This window comes from Pithys albifrons, chromosome 2, assembly GCF_047495875.1.
Source record: "Pithys albifrons albifrons isolate INPA30051 chromosome 2, PitAlb_v1, whole genome shotgun sequence".
NCBI classification, from domain to species: domain Eukaryota; kingdom Metazoa; phylum Chordata; class Aves; order Passeriformes; family Thamnophilidae; genus Pithys; species Pithys albifrons.
The window spans coordinates 18981733-19003593 of record NC_092459.1 but is presented as its reverse complement, the minus strand read 5'-3'; the positions used below and the strand labels follow the sequence as shown (position 1 = coordinate 19003593).

The window sequence follows — 21861 nt, the reverse complement described above, 5'->3', positions numbered from 1 at the left end:
AAGAAAAGTTATAACAAGAATTTCCCACCTGACTAACACAGCTGGCCTGACTGAGCGTGCTCACTGCTCTCATATAGCTCTGATTCCTTGAGCGAAACTTTGGGGAATTGTAGTTTGCAGAGGGATCCAGGTTGTGACCCCCAGGCACGTCACTTGCAGTTTGAAGGTAGCTCTGACTACAAAGGAAAGAGGAAGAAAAAAGGAAAGGGTGTAAAACTACAGATGGAATCAATTAGGACACTAAAGACAGTAATTTGTATGAGACTCACAAACCCAGTCCCCAGGGTCCAAATCTCACTCTAAATAAAGCATCATAGATCTGTTGTAGTCAAACGCCTCAGCACAAACAGAGAATCCGTCTGTAGTTCTGCTACCTAGACAATATGAAATTTTAAGTCTTTGCTGTATATAAACATCATCAATCCCCCTGACTATTAACATGGAACTTAAAAAAAGACAATGTCTAGGTCAACAGGAACAAGAACCAGAGCTAAAGCACAAACCAAAGTAAGTAAAAATCTTTCTTCACAGGTAAAATCTTCTACTTGTCATCTGTTTTTCATCAGGGTGTTAAGCATCAAGAGACCTTTAATCTTCAAAGAACTGATATAGTTTTACAAAAGATTAAAATACTCCATGTTCAGCTAAAAAAATAAATTAATAACGTAGTCAGACCAAGTGCACAAAGCTCTAAATTTTTTTTTTCTTGCAACACGTCTCCTCCACAGTTTGGAGGACTGAGACTTAACACCACATTGAGCCCCTTTCAGTATGTTTTCACACCAAGGGATGCTAGTCTTCATGTTTTATTTTATTGTATTGTTTATCTATCATTCTGGGAAGCTAAACAAACCTAAGAAATGCAGTACTTAGCTTTGAATAAAAAAAAAAGTAAGGTTGCAAACATGGAACACCAGAATTGGCAGAACTCTGAAAATCAGATTTTAGAAGTCATGTGACACTTTCCCCTAGACATCAGTGCAGAAATGAATTAATGTCCCAGAAAATATTTGGTTTCATGTGGTAAATGGATGGGTTTAAAATTTATGCTTTAGAGGTAGCTTTAACAAAACCAGTTTCTGGGAACAATACATTTGTGCTAGTTGAATGTTTAATATTGGCCATACAATTACTGCATGCTGAGCTGGCAGAGTTGGTCAGTCCAGCAGTGGTTGTGATGTGTGCTTGGGCTGTTGGGGAATGAAGTTTCCCCTCTGGAAGGACCAGACCACTCAGTGAATGAAAAAGCCACATGTTCAACTCTTACTGCAAGATGAGGCACAAACCAGGATCTTGTTTCTCAGACCGTATTTACCAAACACTGAGTGTGACCATAGGCTGATGCTTGAGGAAGGACTCAGCTTTCGTCATTAAGAGGATGCAAACCTGAGTTTGGGCTGGATGCAATCACCAAGGAATTTCAGGGAGAAATCTCAGACATTTTATTATGGCTTTAACTAGAAAAGATCCATCTCCCTGTATGGCCATGCTCTTTGAAGTCTGACATGTATATATATGGGCAGACTGCGAACGAAGATTTGCGAAGGGCTCTCCCCATGTGGGTGTGCCCTTCCAGCCTGCACAGTGGGTTTTTTAGGTGAGGCACAGCATGCGCAGAACTGGCCACACCATTTAAGTCCTAAGGTCCATCTGCCACAGCTGAGTGAGCTTGGACAGTGACAGTGAAGTCCTTGGGACTGTCTACATCTCCCGGTACTAACCAGGGCTGACCCTGCTGAGCATCAAGACCTAACGGGATCAGATGGCAGGGAGGCATTTAACTGCCAGGGGATGGTGCCCACTGAGACTCAAACTCAGGTCCTTGGGATTCAGAGTCCAGAGTGCTCTCCTTTACACCATGAGACCGCCCTAGTCTGACATGTGATGATCCAATATTTCCTCACATCATCAGCTGCAAGAGCAGATGGGATTTAGAGACCCTTCCAACCTCATACTTGGGAGATCTGTTCTCAAGCATTTCTATGTGTTCTCCCATCTCAGTGGCAACACTGATACAGCCTCACTTCCTCACTGTATCTGCCAATGGCTGGGCTAGTTGCTCCTCTAAGACAGGCTGTCTTGGGTTCACAGAATCATTTAGTTTGGAAAACACGTCTAAGATCATTAAGTTCAACAGTTAACTGTTAGCCAAGTCCACCACTAAACTGTGTCCCTAAGTGCCACATCTGCATGCCATTTAAATACCTCCAGGTATGGTGACTCAACCCCTTCCCTGGGCAGCCCATTCCAATAGCTGATAATCCCTTCAGTGAACAAATTTTTCCTAATAAATTTTGCTGGAGCATGTCTAGAGAAAAGCAAGAGCTGGTGAAGCATAAAAAATGAAGGGTTTTGTTTTCATCTTTGTTTGAGGCAGATATTTTTTCAAATTCTTAAGAAATTTCCTCGGAGAAACCCCACAATTTTTTCCTATCTTTATTCAGTGCCTTCCATGGAATATCTTTGTAACCTCATGACAGAGGTGAATTACGTAGAAACTATGCATAAGTGCCAAAACTGAAGTGAAAATGAATGAGATTATTGCAGTCATGTGCTCAGAGGTTAATTAAGTCATTACAGTCAACATGATTCTATGATTAAGATAGCTGTCTGATAGTGGGTCTAATTTGGTTTTAAGTGATAAAAACAAGAACTGTAGCAGCATTTTTTTTGTTCCCATAGGTATGAAGACAAACAGATTAAGTGAGGTGGTGTAGAGCCTTGTTATCTACATTTAGTTGCTGGATGTAACTGAACTTCCTTTCCTCCACAGACAGCAGGCTGATGACTGACACTTGCTTTGTGCCATTCTGATTCTTTGCATATGCTTTAATTAGCCATGGAATCACAGAATGGCTTCTGTTGGAGCAACCTTAAAGATCATGTAGTTCTGATTCCCCTGCCATGGGCAGGGATGCCACCCACTAGACCACATTGCTCAAAACTCCATCCAGTTTGGCCTTGAACGCTGTGAGCGATGGGAGATTCACAACTTCTCTGATCAACCTGTTCCAGTGTCTCACTACCCCCTCAGTAAAGAATTTCTTCCTGACTTCTGATCTAAATCTCTCCTCCTTTAGTTTAAAACTGATTTCCCCCTGTCCTATCACTATTTGCCCATGAAAAACATCGCTCTCTCTTTTCTTTTTAAGCTCCTTTTAGGTACTAGAAGGTTGCCACAAGGTCTTTTCGGAGCCTTCCCTTGTCTAGGCTGAACAACCTCTCAGCCTTTCATCATAGGAGAGGTGCTGCAGCCCCCTGATCATCTTAGTGGCTTCCCATGCACCCACTCTCAGAGGTCCATGTCTTTCTTGTACTGAAGACTCCTGACCTGGACATACTACTCCTGGTGAGGTCTCACAAGGGTGAAGAGACCTTTAATCTGTCTTGTATTGTCAGTATTCTATTTAGTTGTCATCATCAAGGGGCAAAATCTGGGATTCTGAGTTCATAAACAGTTTGTGAAAGAGACATTTGAGATTTCATTAAAGCATGAGCCACATTAAGAAAAGATAGAAGGATTATAATTAAATTATAAATTATTAATTATTAATTACTAATTACTGTATGAACTACTTAAAAATAATTCATATAAACTGGTTCCTTGCAACTATCTCCTTTGCCAAGTAATGCTCAACAACCTAGTATTTAATTAATCACATTCTCATTCCTTGTGAGGTATTGCCATGATTAAAGACAATCAACAATTTCTACAGCAATAATTTCTTAGGGAAAGAAGCCACAGTACTTAAAAGTAGTTGAGTTCTGATGAATGAGTTTGGACATTACCCGACAGTTAAATAATTTTTCATTTATCAGAGGAGATTAATTGATTCATAGAACTGGAGAAAAAAAATAAAAGAAATGATACATGCATTAGGCTGTAAAAGCAATTTTACATTCATTTGATTAATACTTCAAAATTTTCCTGTCTAAAAGGAACTATTAGTTTTTTTTTTCTAAGACAGATTCTCAAAGTTGTCTTCTAGGATAAATGTGTAGATGCATGGTGAAAATTATGACCTTGCTATATACATGATCCAGAACCAAAATGCCAGAAATACATGGGTAAGTTGCTCTCAATGCTAGAAAACAGTCAACATCTGACCTCGGCAAATGTTGACTTTTCAAATGACATTCACTCTATCTAAAATCTTAGGAAAAAAAAATTGTCCTTAATTTCCAAAACATCAAAGATCTTTTTCTTTGACAAAAGAAAATAATTTTCTTTTATACTTTCGAGTAGCATAGATAATCTCACATCTCACCTGATCTCTGAAGAAGGACAAGGCAAGTGTGTGCAAATGAGATAGTTTGACAGGTCATCTCCAAAACCACTAAACAAATATACACATCAGCATCAAGGAGGTGACTCTAAAATTCAACATTATGGAAAAGGAGGAAGAGAGAGAGAGACTAATAGCAAAAATTAAATTGCTATGCCAGCTCTCTTCCCATTTGGTTTTCCAACTGAACACGATTTTAGGGAGAGATCTCCTTTAAAAGGTTTTTTGCCCACAAGAGTTACTTTCCATTTTCCATTGGCTTCAGGGGAAGTTCAGGGCAGCTAGGAAGAGGTCTCAGACTTAATGAGAAGTATCTTAGCTGAAAGAAAGGCTTGGTTTTTGGGAAAATCACAGATTCATGTAGTAACCTTGCAGCTCTTGAGAACCTCTACTGTAAAAGTGAAGCTTTAGGACTCTCAGTGAAGATTGCTAAATTTGCAAGAGCACTTTCAGCACTCAGCAGATTGCCTGAGTGTGTTCAGGGAGGAAAAATACTGGATCATAACCACATAAAGTGAGCTACAGGATGATATGCTTATCTAGGACAGTATATCTGATAGCTTGTCTGATAGCATAGCTGGGATAATATGTCACCCAGGTACAGAGTGAATGGCAGAGAGGTTAGGCTGCCTATTTCAACAACAACAACAACAAAAGAAAAAGAATAAGAGAAGAGGCAGCAGTTTAAAAGCAGTCCCTAGGCATTTCTAAGATTTGCATGATGGCCTCCCTTTTTCACATTTTTGTAGTCTGCAAAAATGCAAACTTCTGTATCCAAACCTCACATGCCATGCTGTTCTTACCTGAAAGCTGCCCCTTCCTCCAACCCCAGAACCCCCAAGGACAGCTCTGTCTCATTCTTGACCAGCCCAGATCCTAATTCTTACTGCTTCCTAGAATCCTCTTCAAGTCTCAGCTAATTTTTTTTTTTGCTTTTTTCGCCCTGCATTTCATTGCTTTATATAATTTTTGGAAAGTTTATGGAACCATGAATAGTGTCTGAAGTAGCATGGTGACTTCAGCATACAGTGCTTGGGAATTTGAGGCATACCCACTGCAGTCTGTGAGGCAGCACCTTGCACTACTCACTTGAAGTCTATCACTTTACGGAGCACTCAGGCTATGCTTTGTCATCACTGAGATCAGATGTTGAACAGCCAGGATGGTTTCTGGCATGTTGCCTGATGACTCTTGTCATGGCTAGATGATGAGTATTGCTGTAAGCTAGAACTACAACGCACAGTACTGCACCATGATTTATGCAAGAATTGCATGTTTTGTAGAAGACAATTTTTTTTGTCATTTGGTGAAAAGGTAGTTAAACAACATAGTTTCACTTTTAGGACATCTTGAAATACTAGAATTAGAGGGTGAAATATTTTTAAATCTTATAGCTCACTCAGGATCAAAACAAAGAATCAGAATTTCAATTATGTTAGAAAACACTTCCGAGATCACTGAGTCCAACCCATGACTGAACACGCCATCAACTAGACCATGGCACTGAGTACCATGTCCAGTCTTTCATTAAACACCTCCAGGAACATTGACCCTATTACCTCTCTGGTCAGTTCATTCCAAAGTCTAATCACCCTTTCTGTGAAGAAATTCTTCCTAATGTCCAACCTAAACCTCCCCTGCTGTAACTTAAGACTATATCCTCTTGTCCTATTGCTAGGTGCCTGGGAGAAGAGATAATCTCCTAGGCTGGTTTCTATAACTTCCTTTCAGGCAGTTATAGAGACCAATAAGGTCTCCCCTGAATCTCCTTTTCTCCAGGCTAAACAACCACAGCTGTCTCAGCTTCCCCTCACAGGACTCACTCTCTAAACCCTTCATCAGCTCTAGTGACCATGAAATAATAGAATTTTCAGTCCTCAGGGATGTAAGGAGAGCCACCATTAAAACCTCTACTTTGGACTTGCGGAGAGCAGATTTTGACCTATTCAAAAAACTGATTCAGAGCATACCCTGGGAAACAACCCTTAAAGGCAAGGGGGTCCAGGAGGGATGGACATGTTTTAAGAAGGAAATTTTGAGTGCACAGCAACAGGCTGTCCCAGTGTGCCAAAAGGCCAGCCGGAGGGGAAGACGGCCAGCTTGGTTAAATAGGGAGATTCTGCAAGAAATCAGAGATAAAAAGAAAGTTTACAGACTATGGAAAAAGGGCTGGCTACTTACGAAGAATTTACAGATAGAGCTAGGTCATGCAGGAAAAAATTAGGGAAAGAAAAGTGGAATTTGAAGTAAATTTGGCTATTTCAGTTAGGGATAACAAAAAGTCCTTTTATAAATACATTAATAACAAAAGGAGGGGCAAGGAAAACCTCCATTCTCTGTTGGACTTGGAGGGAAATATGGTTAACAAAGATGAGGAGAAGGCTGAGGTGCTTAACACCTACTTTGCCTCAGTTTTCACCAGTAAGACAGGTGGCCCTCAAGACAACTGGCCTCTTGAGCTTGTAGACAGGGAGAGGGAGCTGAATAGCCCTCCTGTATTCCAGGAGGATATAGTTACTGACTTACTGAGCCAGCTGGATCCTAACAAGTCTATGGGACCAGATGGGATCCATCCCAGGGTGATGAAGGAGCTGGCAGAAGAGCTTGCCAAACCACTCGCCATCATCTTCCACCAACAGTCCTGGCTCTCTGGGGAGGTCCCAGATGATTGGAGGTTGGCCAATGTCACCCCAATCCACAAAAAGGGCTGCAAGCAGGACCCTGGCAACTGCAGGCCTGTCAGCCTGACCTCCGTGCCTGGCAGGGTTATGGAGAAGTTCATCCTGAGTGCAATCAAACAGCACCTTCAGGGTGGACAAGGGATTAGACCAGCATGGGTTTAGGAGGGGCAAGTCCTGTCTGACCAACCTGATCTCTTTCTACGATCAGGTGACCCACCTGGTGGATGAGGGGAAGGCTGTGGTTGTGGTCTATCTGGACTTCAGCAAGGCCTTTGACACTATCTCCCATAATATACTCCTGGAAAAGCTGGTAGCCCATGGCCTGGACAAGAGTACCCTCTCCTGGATTAAGAGCTGGCTGGAGGGTCGGGCCCAGAGAGTGCTGGTGAATGGAGCTGCATCCAGCTGGCAGCCAGTCACCAGTGGTGTTCCCCAGGGGTCTGTATTGGGTCCCGTCCTGTTTAACATCTTTATTGATGATTTAGATGAGGGGATTGAGTCCATCATCAGCAAATTTGCTGATGACACCAAGCTGGGAGGGAGTGTCGATCTGCTGGAAGGCAGGAGGGCTCTGCAGAGGGATCTGGATAGACTTGAGAGATGGGCTGATTCCAATGGGATGAAGTTCAATAAGGCCAAGTGCCGGGTCCTGCACTTTGGCCACGACAACCCCCTGCAGCGCTACAGGCTGGGCACAGAGTGGCTGGAGAGCAGCCAGGCAGAAAGGGACCTTGGAGTACTAATTGACAGGAAGCTCAACATGAGCCAACATTGTGCCCAGGTGGCCAAGAAGGCCAATGGGATCCTGGCCTGTATCAAAAATAGCGTGGCCAGCAGGACCAGAGAAGTGATCCTTCCCCTGTACTCTGCGTTGGTGAGGCCACACCTTGAGAACTGTGTTCAGTTCTGGGCCCCTCAGTTCAGAAAGGATATTGAGGTGCTGGAGTAGGTCCAGAGAAGAGCAACAAGGCTGGTGAAGGGACTGGAGCACAAGCCCTGTGGGGAGAGGCTGAGGGAGCTGGGGTTGTTTAGCCTGGAGAAGAGGAGGCTCAGAGGTGACCTCATCACTGTCTAGAACTACCTGAAGGGAAGTTCTAGCCAATTGGGGGTTGGTCTCTTCTCCCAGGCACTCAGCAATAGGACAAGGGGGCATGGGCTCAAGCTCTGCCAGGGGAAATTTAATTTGGATATCAGAAAAAATTCTTTACAGAGAGAGTAATCAGGCATTGGAATGGGCTGCCCAGAGAGGTTGTGGATTCACCATCCCTGGAGGTTTTTAAACGCAGATTGGACGTGGCGCTGAGTGCCATGATCTAGTAAATGGACGAGAGTTGGACCAAGGGTTGGACTAGATGATCTTGGAGGTCTTTTCTAACCCAATTGATTCTATGATTCTATTGCTCTTCTCTGGACACACTCCAGCGCCTCAATGTCCTTTTTGGAGTGAAGGGTCCAGAACTGGACATAGTACTCAAGGTGTTGCCTCAGCAGTGCTGAGTACAGGGGGAGAAGCCCACTAACTTTTCCCCTCAAGTTCAAATTACTGAGCAGTAATACTTGACAAGCAAGGGAGCCCTAGGGGAAGCATGGAGTGTATAATTCCTGAGAAAAGGATCTGTCACACTGCTTTTTTTTTCGATCTGTAATATTTTCTAATAAGTGATTGACATCACATACTTTGTCATAAACTTAATACCTTTGCTTAAAAAATTACAGTCATGATGCCAACAATGCAGCACATGTCATACACTTGCCAAGGTCAAAATAATGATAACTCCCCACAGAACCTCTTCTCTGTCAAATGTTCAGCCACCAGTCCACCCTGGGCCAAGAAGGTACTGAAAGTGAATTGAAATCTTCCTAGGCCTCTAAAAGTTGCAGCAAGAAGGTCACCTTCTGACTCTGAATGGGTCTATCAGGTTTATTCATGGAGCATCCAATATAAAGAAAGTCCATTTTCCATCAAATTAATTTTTGGAATTGTCATATTCTGAAATCATACCTTTTTATTATCATGATCATGCCTACATTTGTCCAAAAATCTGAGACTGAATGGGAACATTAAAGAAAGTACAATCACTTCCATTTAAATCAGTATGTGCAATTCAGAAGTATCTTTCTGGAACAAAAAGATAAAATTTGTAAAAGAGTTCATCTTGGGTGCCTAAAAGAGAGGTGCATTAGGATTATCAAGGTACTGGCAGTTATCAAAACCTATTTTATTGAGAGATTTGCATTTCAATGGATATTCATTTCTCTCTCTGGATCTATCTTAACGATGTCTTTTTAGATACATGAAATAACTCATCGACCAGAATCTAATGATTAAGCTTAGCTAGCAGTGCTATTGTATAGCAGCTGTGAGTCGTACTGTAACTCCATGGAGCCCTGCTGGAGTCAATAGAGCTCTGCAAAGGGGCCCAGATGTGCCTGCATGCAGCCCATTGGAGAAATCAGAGTGTACAGTCTGATTGTCCCTTTGGAATATCACATTTAGTCTGGTTCTTTGAAAATCTGAGAGTGCACATAAATCTCATGTATTTATTTGTAGCAAAGAATTTCTTTTCTAATCTTTGCCAGTCTGAAACTTCTTTTTGATCATTGATACATATGAGAATATGGGCCAAATTACATTTTTAAGGTGCCTATATATATCATCATTGACCCATACCTTTTTTAAAAAATGTTTCTGAAAGATATTGAACATTTGATTTATTACAGGAATGTGCTAGGAAAGAGGTGGAGACTGCTGTTTCCATACTTACGAAATGCCTACTAATCACTGGTAGGAGAGAACCCTTATCATCATTAAGTGTTTAGGGATTTAGTGCAACATGAACCAGAAGAGAATGAGAGGAAATCATCAGAATAGTTAAACAGTCTGGTGGTTTGATCACTCCTTGCAAAGATAGCAAGGATGTAGGCTCAAGCAAGCCTGCACTCCAAATTACCCAAAATGTGCATGTAATAAAAAATATGATGTGGAAAATCTAAACTCAGAGTTCTTGTTTGTAAAAGGTGACAGATTTGCACATAAAGCTAATCTATAGCTAATCCTAAAAGTCTTGTTCCAATGTCCTATTTTGAGCTTACCCTGCAGAGTAGACAACAAACTGGTGAACATCAACCAAATTCAGGCAGATGCTATGGCAAAAACTTTGAGGCATTTCAAGCATCATGTATCATTTCAGTGAATGGATCTAAATATCTAAGCAAAACTCAAATATTGGATGTATGCTCCCAAATCCTATGAAACTGAAATATTCTTAACTTTCTTCAGGTAGCTATGTCACTTTTTTTTCTTATTTGCTTTTAGTACATCTCAATATATGTATACATACGAAAAGTCATAACTGGTCCGAACAAATATATACTACAGACTCTCAGGAATCAGTAAAGCATCTGAGCATGACCTTTATTCAAAAACACACTGAAGTCCATTAAAACCAATACATCTAAAGCAAATAAGTGACCTTATTATGCTGAAGTCAAAGATATTAGTGAGACTATGTAATTTCTGGATAATTAATTGAGTAGAATTGGTAAAAATTAAAATATATATAATATTTCTGCTTTTTTAACCAAAAACATCTTAATTTTCAAATCCTTATCTGAAGAAGTGTTTCTGTAATGATGCTTTATAGTCCCATTTAGTTTTTTATTAAAAACTAAACAAATGAGAAAATCAGCTTTTGATCCTCTTGAAATTAAAAGTAAAGCTGACATACTTGTTAGAAGCAGAAATCAGTAAGCACCAGAAACATATTTTCTTTTGGATGTCAGTACTGTGCTTGTGAGATTGGCCTGAATCTTACTGCATTTTCACCACAATCCATCACATAATTGCATCTTTCTGAGAAAAAGCCTGCTTTATTCCTGAAAAGACTGCACTTTGTTTAGAGCCTTAGGATCCCCTTTCCATCCCTAATCCAGGGTAATATATTTCAGTCCTGCAACATAAAGCTGGTGTTTACTACAGTGAGGCAGGAGATCTGGGCTCAATGACTCCCTGGGTTTCACACTATGCTAGTTTCTCAGAGAACAAGATGCCAAACACTGCTTAAGAGCATTTCCTATCATTCTGCAAAGAAAGAAAGGATGGGGATGTCTTATGACCCCATAAAAGGTGCTTCCTAGGTAATGAGATGACTGTCTGCCCTTTGTCAGCATTCTCTCTTAACCCTGCAGACTAATCTAACCCAGATCTTATTGACTGCAACAGAGAACACTATCTCTGTGCCCGTGGCCCTCTGATTGCGTTATTAGTTGATAAGGCTTTGTAATTAGCCCTCAAACTCTCCTCAGTAAATCTCAGTTTCACCCCTCAGAGACTCTGAGTAGATGCTACTACACTGTAGGGCCTCAGAAAGCTACTAATGAAGTGTGTAATGAGGCTTTTTAGAGTCAGAAGATTGAGGGGGAAAAATAAAAGATAAATTAGAAGCATATAAAAGATGAGGATTTCTTTTCTAGTGATTTTCCCCATTTCTTCTATTGAAAATATTTCTCAGGAAAGGCTTCAAAACCACTCCTAATTAAAATGTAGAAGAAGAGTTAATGGTAAATTAAAGTTTACCTTAAAAATTTAAAAAGGCTTGCATCACTGGTGGACAGCACTGGATAATATTGAAATAGGACATTAATTTCTCTAGGCAGGAAGCTGTGCTTTAACTCTCAGTCTGTGATGCTTTTTGCAGCACACCCACTCTACATGTGCACACTTACCCACAGCCTTCTCTGTTTGCACTTACCAGGTGGTATGTCTCTAGGAGAAATACCCATAAATTTGTTTGTCACTAAACAATAATGGTGTCTGCACTGTCATGGGCAAAGATGGATGAAAAGACAAAGGGTTGTTCTTAGGCACTGCTTCCAAAATTCTTGTTCAGCTTTCACTTTGTCATGTTGTAAGCATGTTAAGGTTAGCACAAATGGCTGCAAAACAGAAAGATTTTGTTTTTTCCTTTTTTAATGGAAACTTCCCACATGTCTTAGAGGAACTTGTGCTCTTCCATGATTCCTGCTGAGCCAAGAGGTCTGGCAGCTAAGTGCTGTCAGATATTCCTGTTGCAGTTTAATCCCCTTGCTGTGTGCTCTGGCAACATTTTTGTTGCCGTAACAGAGTCTGCAGAACAGAACATGTGGACATGCCTTGGATAACAGTCCAGATACAGGTCAGTTAGCATGGAAAGATGCAGTCTCTCACTCTGAAAAGGGGGAGAGCATTGAAAAGTAATTCTTTTGATCTTGTTTACCATAAGCCCACACAAGATGTCAACCATTTCATTTCTTATTTATGCATATTAGCTTAAAATTCCGACTAAAATGTTTCATGTTGAGATACCAGACTGTGAATAAAAGTGGCTGAATTATGGACATGCATTGTGCTCTTCAGGTGTGCTATGGGCTTAAATAACATACAACACAAAGATGTTAAACATCCAAGGGAGGCACAGATGCTCTCTCTGTGACTGTGACTCAGAGTCTAAGCCACTCGTTCCATACAAGGGCCAAAACCTTGCATATGGTTAAGTGAAGAACATAGTCAAGACAAACCAAAGTATCACTGGTATTGTTCTGTGGCCATTTGTGAAATAATTTGTGCTATGGCAGATTTCCTGCCTCATTGAAACACTACGTTTTTGTATTATCTCTCTGCTCACATGTCCTGTTTGTCCACCCATCAGCTTAAAGTGTCTGGACTACCAGCTGACATAGAAGAGTTTGCCATTGAGGTTCACAAAACAGAACTACATATTGCTATCACTGAATTTATTTTATTGTAGCTTAACCTATATCATCTTCATGTTTGCAGCATTTAGTTTCCAATGAGTCACTTCACACAATGGAAAACTTCAGCACAGCATGACTATTCATTTGTGTGAGTGATACCAGTATGATCTTCAAATAGAGTGTATTTACTTTGGGTAAATGCTATTGTTATCCCTTTTAACTAAATGCTTAGATGGTTTTCAGAGCCTTTTGCAACACTTCAAAAAGGAGATACTGAAAATGGAATTTGCTATTTATACAGCATTACCCTGTTCATTTACATAATTGGTATATTAAGTACTCTTTTCCTGAAAATGAGAAGAATCAAATAACCAGAATATTATCTTAAGTCACAGAATTGTTTTTCTTTTGCAGAGTCCCAAATTCCTGGTTTCTCTTCTGCTTTGCTTTCTGGATCCCAGTGTCTCTGATGCTTCCTTCTCAGCTTTACTTGGTTTTGTCATAAATAAAGAGAAATGACCTTTACTATGCTGGAAGGATACTCTTACAAATCATTTGGGTTTTGTTTTGGTTTAAAACCTTGGCAAAATGCCAGATATAAATCAAAGTAAAAAAGCTTCCTTCCCCTTCTGAGAAAAGGGAGAAGAAAAAATACCTCCAAAACTTAAACTTAACTGATTTATAGAAAGAGGTAAAATTAAAAGTAAAGTACAATATAACACATATAAATAAAGGTAAAAAGAAACAACAATAACTCCACACCGAGTTGCCCACCCAATAATACAGATTCCACCACCCCAGTCACAAAACAACCCAGAGAGTTCAACCTCCCAAGGGACAGACACAAGCAGAGAGAAAACTAAGAATAATCATTTACTTCCCAGTAGATAACATCCAGCTGAGGTGATGCTGGGCCTGACTCCACAGAGGACAGCAGCGTCCTGCCACTGCCATGCCGTGACCAGAAGAGAGAGAAGTTCCCTCCTTCTCCCTCTCTTTTTATATTTGAGATGATGTCGGAATATGGAATGGAATACCATTGGCCAGTAGGAGTCAGTGCCAGCTGCACTGACCCAGCTCCAGTCAGCTGATAATCTAAGGTCTGCTCTAAAACTAAAGCCTAAATTTAGGCCTACACTTAAACCCAGGACACTGTCTCTCTTCTGTGATTGCACAAAACCCTTTTAGGACAGACATTACCTTTGTATCAGCTATCAGTTCCATAAACTATTTTTTTGACCTTTACTGAAAATGAAAATACCTAGCAGGAGGTGACCTGCCTTCTACGAGCTACCTCTGCAATCTGCCTTCCCATATAGTTTAACTTCATCCCCAGTAGCATCACAGCACAGCAGAAAACCATGGATTGAATAGAAAGGGCTTAGCATTTCATCTCTAGAAGACTAGGTATTCTATTTGTTCATAGTATATCAAAATTGACATCCGAAAGATTTTGTGTGTCTAATCATAGTGCAAAATAAAAACCCCAAAAAACCAAAAACCTTTTTTCTCCTGGGCTAATGGGAGTCAAGATAATTTGCACATTAAATAGGATTACTGGCACCATTCCAAGAAAGAAAGAAGCAGAAAGGAAGCAGATTCAGGTACGTGTCCTGTCTCCACCACCAAGCCTTATTGCATTATATTTCACTCAAAAGCAATTTCATAATAATGTTAGTAAATTACACTGGCCTTCAGCTTGATTTTATAGGAGTAAGCAGTGCAACGTACTATTTAGTTTTTTGAAACAGCATCCATAAATAAAGAATTTAAATGCGTTTATCATCAGTGAATATTCAAAATATTTAGGCACATTTAATTTTGGAAAAGTCCAGAAAAATCGAGCCTCTTATGCTATAGCTGTACTAAGAAGTAAGCCACATCCGTTACCTGACCCTTTGGCCAACTGACCCATATAGTTAAACTTTCCTGTCCTACAGAGAGATGGCTGCATCTGACAGGGACAGTTAGTCCCTGAAACATGCCTGGGCACTATCCAGAGGAGAGCCAGGTGTTCTAGGCTGGAAGTGGGCTGGCAATCATGCTGGCTGTGACAGCCCAGTTTGACAGAGTTGGTGATCAGATGGCAGTGGTTGGGCATGTGATCTGCTTCTGTCAGCTGTATAAACCAGCAGTGGCAGCTTCTGCACTTCTTTTTCATTCCTGCTTGGAATAAAATAAACTTTTTTTCCAAAAGCAATTTAAAAGGAATTATTTCAGAATTTTAATACTTGTATCATAACAGTCACATTTACCTATTTGTATGTTATTTATGCAGACATAAATATAAACTTTTGCTTATAAACTTTTAATGTTCAATTTGCTGAATCTTTGAGCAACATAAACCAACAAAATAGAGATTACTTTTGTCTAAGCAGAAAGAGAATTTAAATGGGAAAAAAAATCTTTGCAAAGATGCCTGATAAAACTTAAGGGAGAAACATACACACATGTCAAACATCTGTTGAAGGTTAAGCAAAGGCTGTTCCAATTTTTATTTTATCTTATTCAGGATAGTGATAGAAAACTAGGTTTATTCATATGAAATCTATCTACATTTGTTTTGCAGCCAATGTACATTTTTATATTGCCAAAACTATCAATATTCAGCTTTTATTACAGGTTTACTGGTGCTCTGGCAGACCTCAGTTCTGAGCTAAACTGTCACCCAAGCAGAGGACTAAAAGAATTAAAACACCATTTTATTTCTGTGCACTAGCTCCCTCCATATGCATAAACAAGCTAAAAAGCCAGACAATGCAGATGACATCTTGAATTATGTAATTTCTCATAACACATGCCAGGAATGTTATTCAGCCCTGCTATACGTGCAGGAATGCAGTTCAAAGCACTGGCTTTTGGCTCAGTAGCAAGATCAGTGGTACTTGGTGTGTAGTGGGGATTAGCGAGCCATGCTGGAGGAGCAAGGAAGGCTCCACAACCATTATCCATTGCTACATCCTTCAGAGAAATCTGCCAGACATAAAAGGTAACCACAGTGACAGGGTGCCAGACAGAGATATGCTGGGAGGAGATGGCTTGTGGTGAAAACCCAGGTTTAGGATCAGCACTTTGTATTTCTGTGTGACAAGAAATTTTCTCTCTGCTTTAAGATTGCTGAAATTTCCAGATTTTTGGAAGACAGGCATACAAGAACCAGAATAATTGTCACAATTCTGCTTGAAGTTCATTGGAAAAAACTATGTATGTTAGGCTGGCAGATTCAAGGTGTGGCCCTTCAGTTTAAGGAAAAACTGAGGATTTAAAATTTATCTTGCAGCAGCAGCCTGGCTGCTCAATTATTCCTAGTGCAGTGTTAGTGACAAATTCTCAGCAGAGCCCCTAATAATATTTCACAGTATTACAAAAAGCTTCCTCCTTTTCTGACTGTGGTTAGTGGTAACCATGCCATGAAATCCTTTGAGGCCATGGACAGGCACAGCTGTCAATCCCCAGTGTATGCATCAACATTACACCCCTGTTTTAATCAGTTATATTTTGTGTGGTGTATTTGCAATATGTGGAAAACTGACAAAAGACAAAATATTTGGTATTGACCCAGTAACCACCTGCCTTCAAGATTTAACAGATCAGGAATACTTTTTTCTTGAAATATATTCTTTGTTTGAGTATGTATGTTTAGTTGTTGTCTGGACATGTTTGTAAGCTGTAGAGGTCTTGGGCAGGCACCAAGACCTGCGATGCATTGGAAAATTTGTGCTGTTACCCAGATTCCCTTTGTGGGTAGTCCAATCATAGCTGAAAACAAAGAACAGCATAGAATATATTTTATTTGAGCTAAGTACTTGGAAATTTGGAATGGCCTCTGAGGAAAGATTTTAGTTTGTAGTAAGACATGCCTTCCAAAACTGGGATGGCTGCACCCAGACTGTCTCTGGCAATGATACTTGGCCTACACCAGTGCCCAGAACACAGCCAGGCAGTGGCTGGAACAGTGATAACAGACCCAGGGAACACGTTTGCCAGGGACCACTTCAAAACCTTCTCAGCACACATGGTCAGGTTTCTGTACTCAGTCCACCAGTACTTTTGCTGTAGGCCTGATTTCGTCACCAGACATACTACTCTAGCGAATCCTTCAGACTTACATTCAGAATTTGTCTCAGTGGCCTAAACATAGGTCTCTGGTGACCTTTGAGACACCATAAGGTATTTTAGTTGCCAATCAAGAGCAGAGACTTGTATATCTTGTTTCAAGGTATCTCAGAAATCTTACAGCAGCTCATGGTACAGATGCCTTTGGTTGTGTACCTGGACTGAGCCTACTGATATGCATGACCAAGCTATATGATACAGTAAAGCTGTAAACATTCATGATCACTTATAGTGAAAGTTGATGGTTTTCTTCCACAATGCAATATAAACAATTCAATTTAATTAACTCAGAAGGATTTTTGCCCAAGGCTTTTGTTCTGTTTTATTTTATTTTATGAAAATGTGAGTCACTATGGTATACTATACATGGTATTAAGTACAGAACAACAAACAACCTTCGGTCAAAGGTTCCATTCTTAATTTCTTCAGTTTATGTCCTAGGCAAAAAGATCAATTTTCTAAGTAATGAGAAATGCCTAGTTAAATTAATAGAAGCTGCAGATTTTAAATCAGGCTACTACTTTGAAACTCTCCTCACAAGTATACTTACAGTTTACTTATAAAATAATATATTGAAAGGATAAAAATGCAAAAAAAAATAAAGATCTATTGGAAAACATATATAGCTACATATTTCCCTATAGCTTTAAGATTTGCTTTAGCTATTTAACAGGTCATATTATAGGTAGTATGGATGAAAAATAATCCAGTCAAACAAAGTCCTCCACAACGTGTTTAAATCAGTATGGTACAGTATAGCTGATACACAAAGCATTATACTGATAAAATGGTGTAAGATGCCAAATATATGGTATAATTATATATTTGCTATTATATCTAGAATAGAATAGAGTGTATTTTCTATTTGAGAAAAAAACAATGAAATAACAAAGATATATGATATAAAACAATCCTAGATAAGTTCAGAATTTTGAACTTTTGACAAAAATGTGCATATATTTCCTTCAGTAAATATAACAGGCTTATTTCCTGGATGGAGGAAGATGGTAGTTTTTCATCCAGTAATCACAAGAAACTGTAGCTAATTTAAAATGAAGCCACACAAGTCACCTTTTTAACTACAGGTCATTCTTTTCTTACGGATGCTGACCAGTGCCAGTAAGTCAAAGAAAAATTACCCAAGTCATAGTGGCTTTCAGAAAGATGTATAACATGGTATAGCAAAGCTTACTTTGAATGATCTCCCAGTGGTCTTTGTCCAATGGATTTTAATAATGACTCTGGTCGAACTGTTAGTTTTGGTGATGTCTTGGGGCTAGTATCAGAGTCTCCACTTTCTTCATCTCCCATGGCCTTAATATAGCTCCCACTTCTCATTCTTCTGCAGGGGATCTCTTCTTCTTTTCCACCAGCTGGGTATCCTCCCCATTCATCCTGAGGTACCTAATGGGGATCATAAAACACAGACATGGAATATGCTTTATTCTTTTCATGTATTTAAATACTTCCTTCACTTTTTTTCATTTTAAAAAAGACGTGTACTGAATATTTTATTCTTCTAAAACAGCACTTTCTAAGGTGCCTGGATGATCTGGCCATTTAATTCCACCTCCAAAGTTGTAAATTTTCAGTTTATAAATATTGGAACCCAAGGAACAACCAAGTCATGGATTATGACCTGACCTTACAACATCCATTTGTAGACATACTCTAAATTGCAAGAAGGAGATTAGTTTCACCTCTTAACACTTTGCACACAGATTTTCAGCTGATAACACTAAGTTGATGAGGGATCTTATACTGAAAACTCATTGAAAGCTGAGCACTTCAGATTTTATTACCAACACTCCTAATATGGGGTTTTAAGGCCTTTCAGGAAGGTGAAAATCATATTTAAGATAAACTAAGCTGTGATTTTGTCATAAATGGAGAGGATTATGATTTAGGGCAAACTTTTGTGGGGAAAAAACCAAAAGTAGTAATTTGCCTTTTTTCTTATTTAGAAACATCAAAATAGTTCATAGAGACTGTAATATATATTGATAATGCAACCAGTCAATTAAAACATGTGGTTGCAGTTTTTATGCAGTTGAGGTGGTTTTCCAAATAGTAAGATTGGTAGTCAGATAATCCGCTAGTCAGCTGGTGGATGGATATGTCTCCACACCACCAGGGAACTGAGCAGGAGTAGATTTTCCAATCCAAAATGAAATAAGCCTTGTTTTAAGACTTATGGATAAACTTCAACGAGCCTATCTTTGCCAGTATTGCTTTTTGTTTTCTTTTTTGTTTGTTGGTTTGGTTTTTTGTTTGGCTTTTTTGGTTTCTGTTTTTGTTGTTGTTTTTTTGGTTTTTTTGAGGAGGAGGAGGTTGTTTATTTGTTTTTGTGGTTTATTGGGTTTTTTTACTCCTCCAAGGTGCTAAGTCCTTTGGTTCTAATCCAGAAACACACTTAAACATTTACTGAACTTAAAGGATATAAGCAGCATTCTGAAATGCATTATAAGGACTTATAGTTAAAAAGAAGGATTTGACAGAGTTCATCAGTCGACCAGGGCTGATGCACTTGGCAGCATCAAATCCTTTATCACTACAATGACTTCATGTCTATTAAGAAGTATAATGGCATTATTTTCATTATACTATAAATCTGAAACTCCAGTTCTATATACATTTAGGAGTTTCTGCAAAGCAGGATGTCTAATAAAGATTTTTAAGACAAACATGTTTGAGTCTTTAGAATCTCTAGGCAGAGTTCACTGCAGAGCTGAAGCAAATTCTCCAATTGGTTTCAGCAGTCTTGATGATTGGATTTAAATAACTAACTTGATCTGCCTGTCATCTTTACTGCCCTTTCAAGACAGATGAATTAGCCACACACATGAGATGAACAGACCTGGTGCTTTGAGTCTTAAAAAGGGATTAAGGGAAAAATGAAGTTTTAGAAGGGGGTGAACAAGTGAAAACAGAGATACTCCATTAAAGAAACAAGCTCAGGACAAAACAATAAAAAAATTAAAAAGAGAGAAGATGAAGTCAGCTAAGAAAAGATGAAATAGATTGCACAGATCAAAAAAACTATCTGGTAACTATCAGATAACTGATAACTATCAGAGAAAAACATTATGAGTCATATTCTTACACAAAGTAATAGGATAGAGCATGAATCTAAATGAAATATGGGTTAGATAATGCAAAGAAACAAACTTTTCACATAATTCAGCTTTGGATGGTGATTGAAAAGGAAGTCTCAGAAATCTTCCCAAACTTGAAGCCTGTAAATGCGATACATGATCTTAATTTCTTTTCTAGGATGTAGCATATATGAGATGGATGTTGCAGGAAGGTTTTTTCTGAGGTTCTAGGAGACCTAAAAGGTAATTACAAATATATTTTCTTAAGCATTTTTTTAATCTACAGCTGGCAATATTATTAACTGTAAAAATCTGAATTAGGGAGCTATTTTTATTAGTTGATATGATACAAACATACTCTCACTTCTAAATATTCTCCATTAATTGTATGTCAGCATTGTTAAAAGCAAAATCCAAATGCTGAAAGAGAAGTTATTGGCATCTAAATAGGACAACTACAAGATATACTGTTCAATTTTCAGTACTAATGCTGAATTATCATGTTCAGTCTTACCATTAATTATATTTTCAAAAACTCATAACTTTTTCACAGAATAATTATCTTAGCTTGAAACTTCTTTCTTTCATTTTAGTCTTAGCTTGAAACTTCTTTCTTTCATTTTAGCTCAAAGATAATTAAATAGAAAGTTTAAAAATACATTGATCAATAACCTTTTACTTACTCAAATGCAGAAAATTATCACTTTCTCAACTCTGTTTTGTCTGAAATTCCATGTTCAAATAATTAGATAAGGACTGGATTTAAATGAGTAAACACAAGCTTATTTGTTGATTGAAGTTGAAATCTTACTTTAAAAGATAGGAAGGACTGATTTTTTATATTACAGTATCTAAAAAATTAAGCTTCTTCACCGTGATAAGGGCAAATCGTACAGTTGTATGCTTTGCTGTTTCTGTTGATTACATTTCTTTTACTTTCCATATCCATAAGTTAAATGAATTCATAAAAGCTAAAGACCAAAGCTAAAAACAAGAAGCTCTGCTCCATTCATGCTTCTGATACGCTCATGGTACAGACATAGGCACCAATCCTTTTCTAATCAGACCAACTTGTTGGCTATCACAGAAACGTTTAAGGTCACATAAAAATTATTCATAATTAAAATAAATGGTTGGTTGGTTTGTTTTCCCTTAAGCTGCTCAAAGGAACACAATACAATGAAAACAGGGAAAATGCTTCTGGAACCTGGTGAGCAAGTTTGACAGTGTCTTCTCTCAGAAGTTTTCATGCAGAGCTTTGGAGAAAAGCTGGTCTTTTTGCTGTCTTCAAAAGCCAACAAAAGGGCACTTGACATTGTTTTTCCTCATGGACTGAGAAAGAAGCACAATATGAGTCCCACTTTAGCCTGGCTCTTCATTTACTTGAGCTGAAAGGTTAAATACTTGGAAAAATCTTTCCAAGTCCAGAGCATCTCAGACTCAACATAGCTTTAAAGAACAGCAGAAGCATTATACTAGTGCAGGAAAGATTTTCATTTTGAAATACTAACAAAAGTGTTTAACATCATGTATGAGGGTCATTGAATATATATTTTTCAAAATATGGAAAGGCTTTGCAGTTTGAAGAAATGCTTTCTTACAACAGCTGCCAGTCCCTGAAATTCCCATCTGCAGGACTTGCAGCTGCTAATTTGGAATAATTACCCTAATTATCTACTTGCGTATAGTGATGAGTGCTGATATTTATAATGCCTAAAAAGGCCTTCCTTCTGTTCTAGATGTTAACATGAATCCTTGTATATGTAGTTTCTATCCACAGAGGAGTTAGACTGCATATTATCATATGAATTTCCGTTTGCAAGAACAACCAGTTGACAAGGTCTGGCTGCTGATATGCTTATAACTATTACAGAGAATGATGAGCCTCTTCCATAAATTTCATGGACTCTTACTGTGAGAAGCACCAGGCTCAGAAAATTTGAGATCTTT

The 21861-nt window shown here is 38.9% G+C and overlaps 1 protein-coding gene across 6 annotated transcripts in view; it reads right to left on the bottom strand.

Annotated features, from left to right (window-relative positions):
- The window catches only part of DLGAP2 (DLG associated protein 2), a 459639-nt gene that overhangs the window by 57448 nt on the left and 380330 nt on the right, over positions 1-21861 (bottom strand). For all 6 annotated transcript variants that reach the window (XM_071548431.1, XM_071548426.1, XM_071548428.1 and 3 more), the window contains 2 exons: positions 18009-18220; positions 29-176 (listed from right to left, as the gene is read on the bottom strand). In XM_071548431.1, coding sequence (XP_071404532.1) covers positions 29-176; positions 18009-18220 — 360 coding nt within the window. The remainder of the gene's footprint in view (positions 1-28; positions 177-18008; positions 18221-21861) is intronic.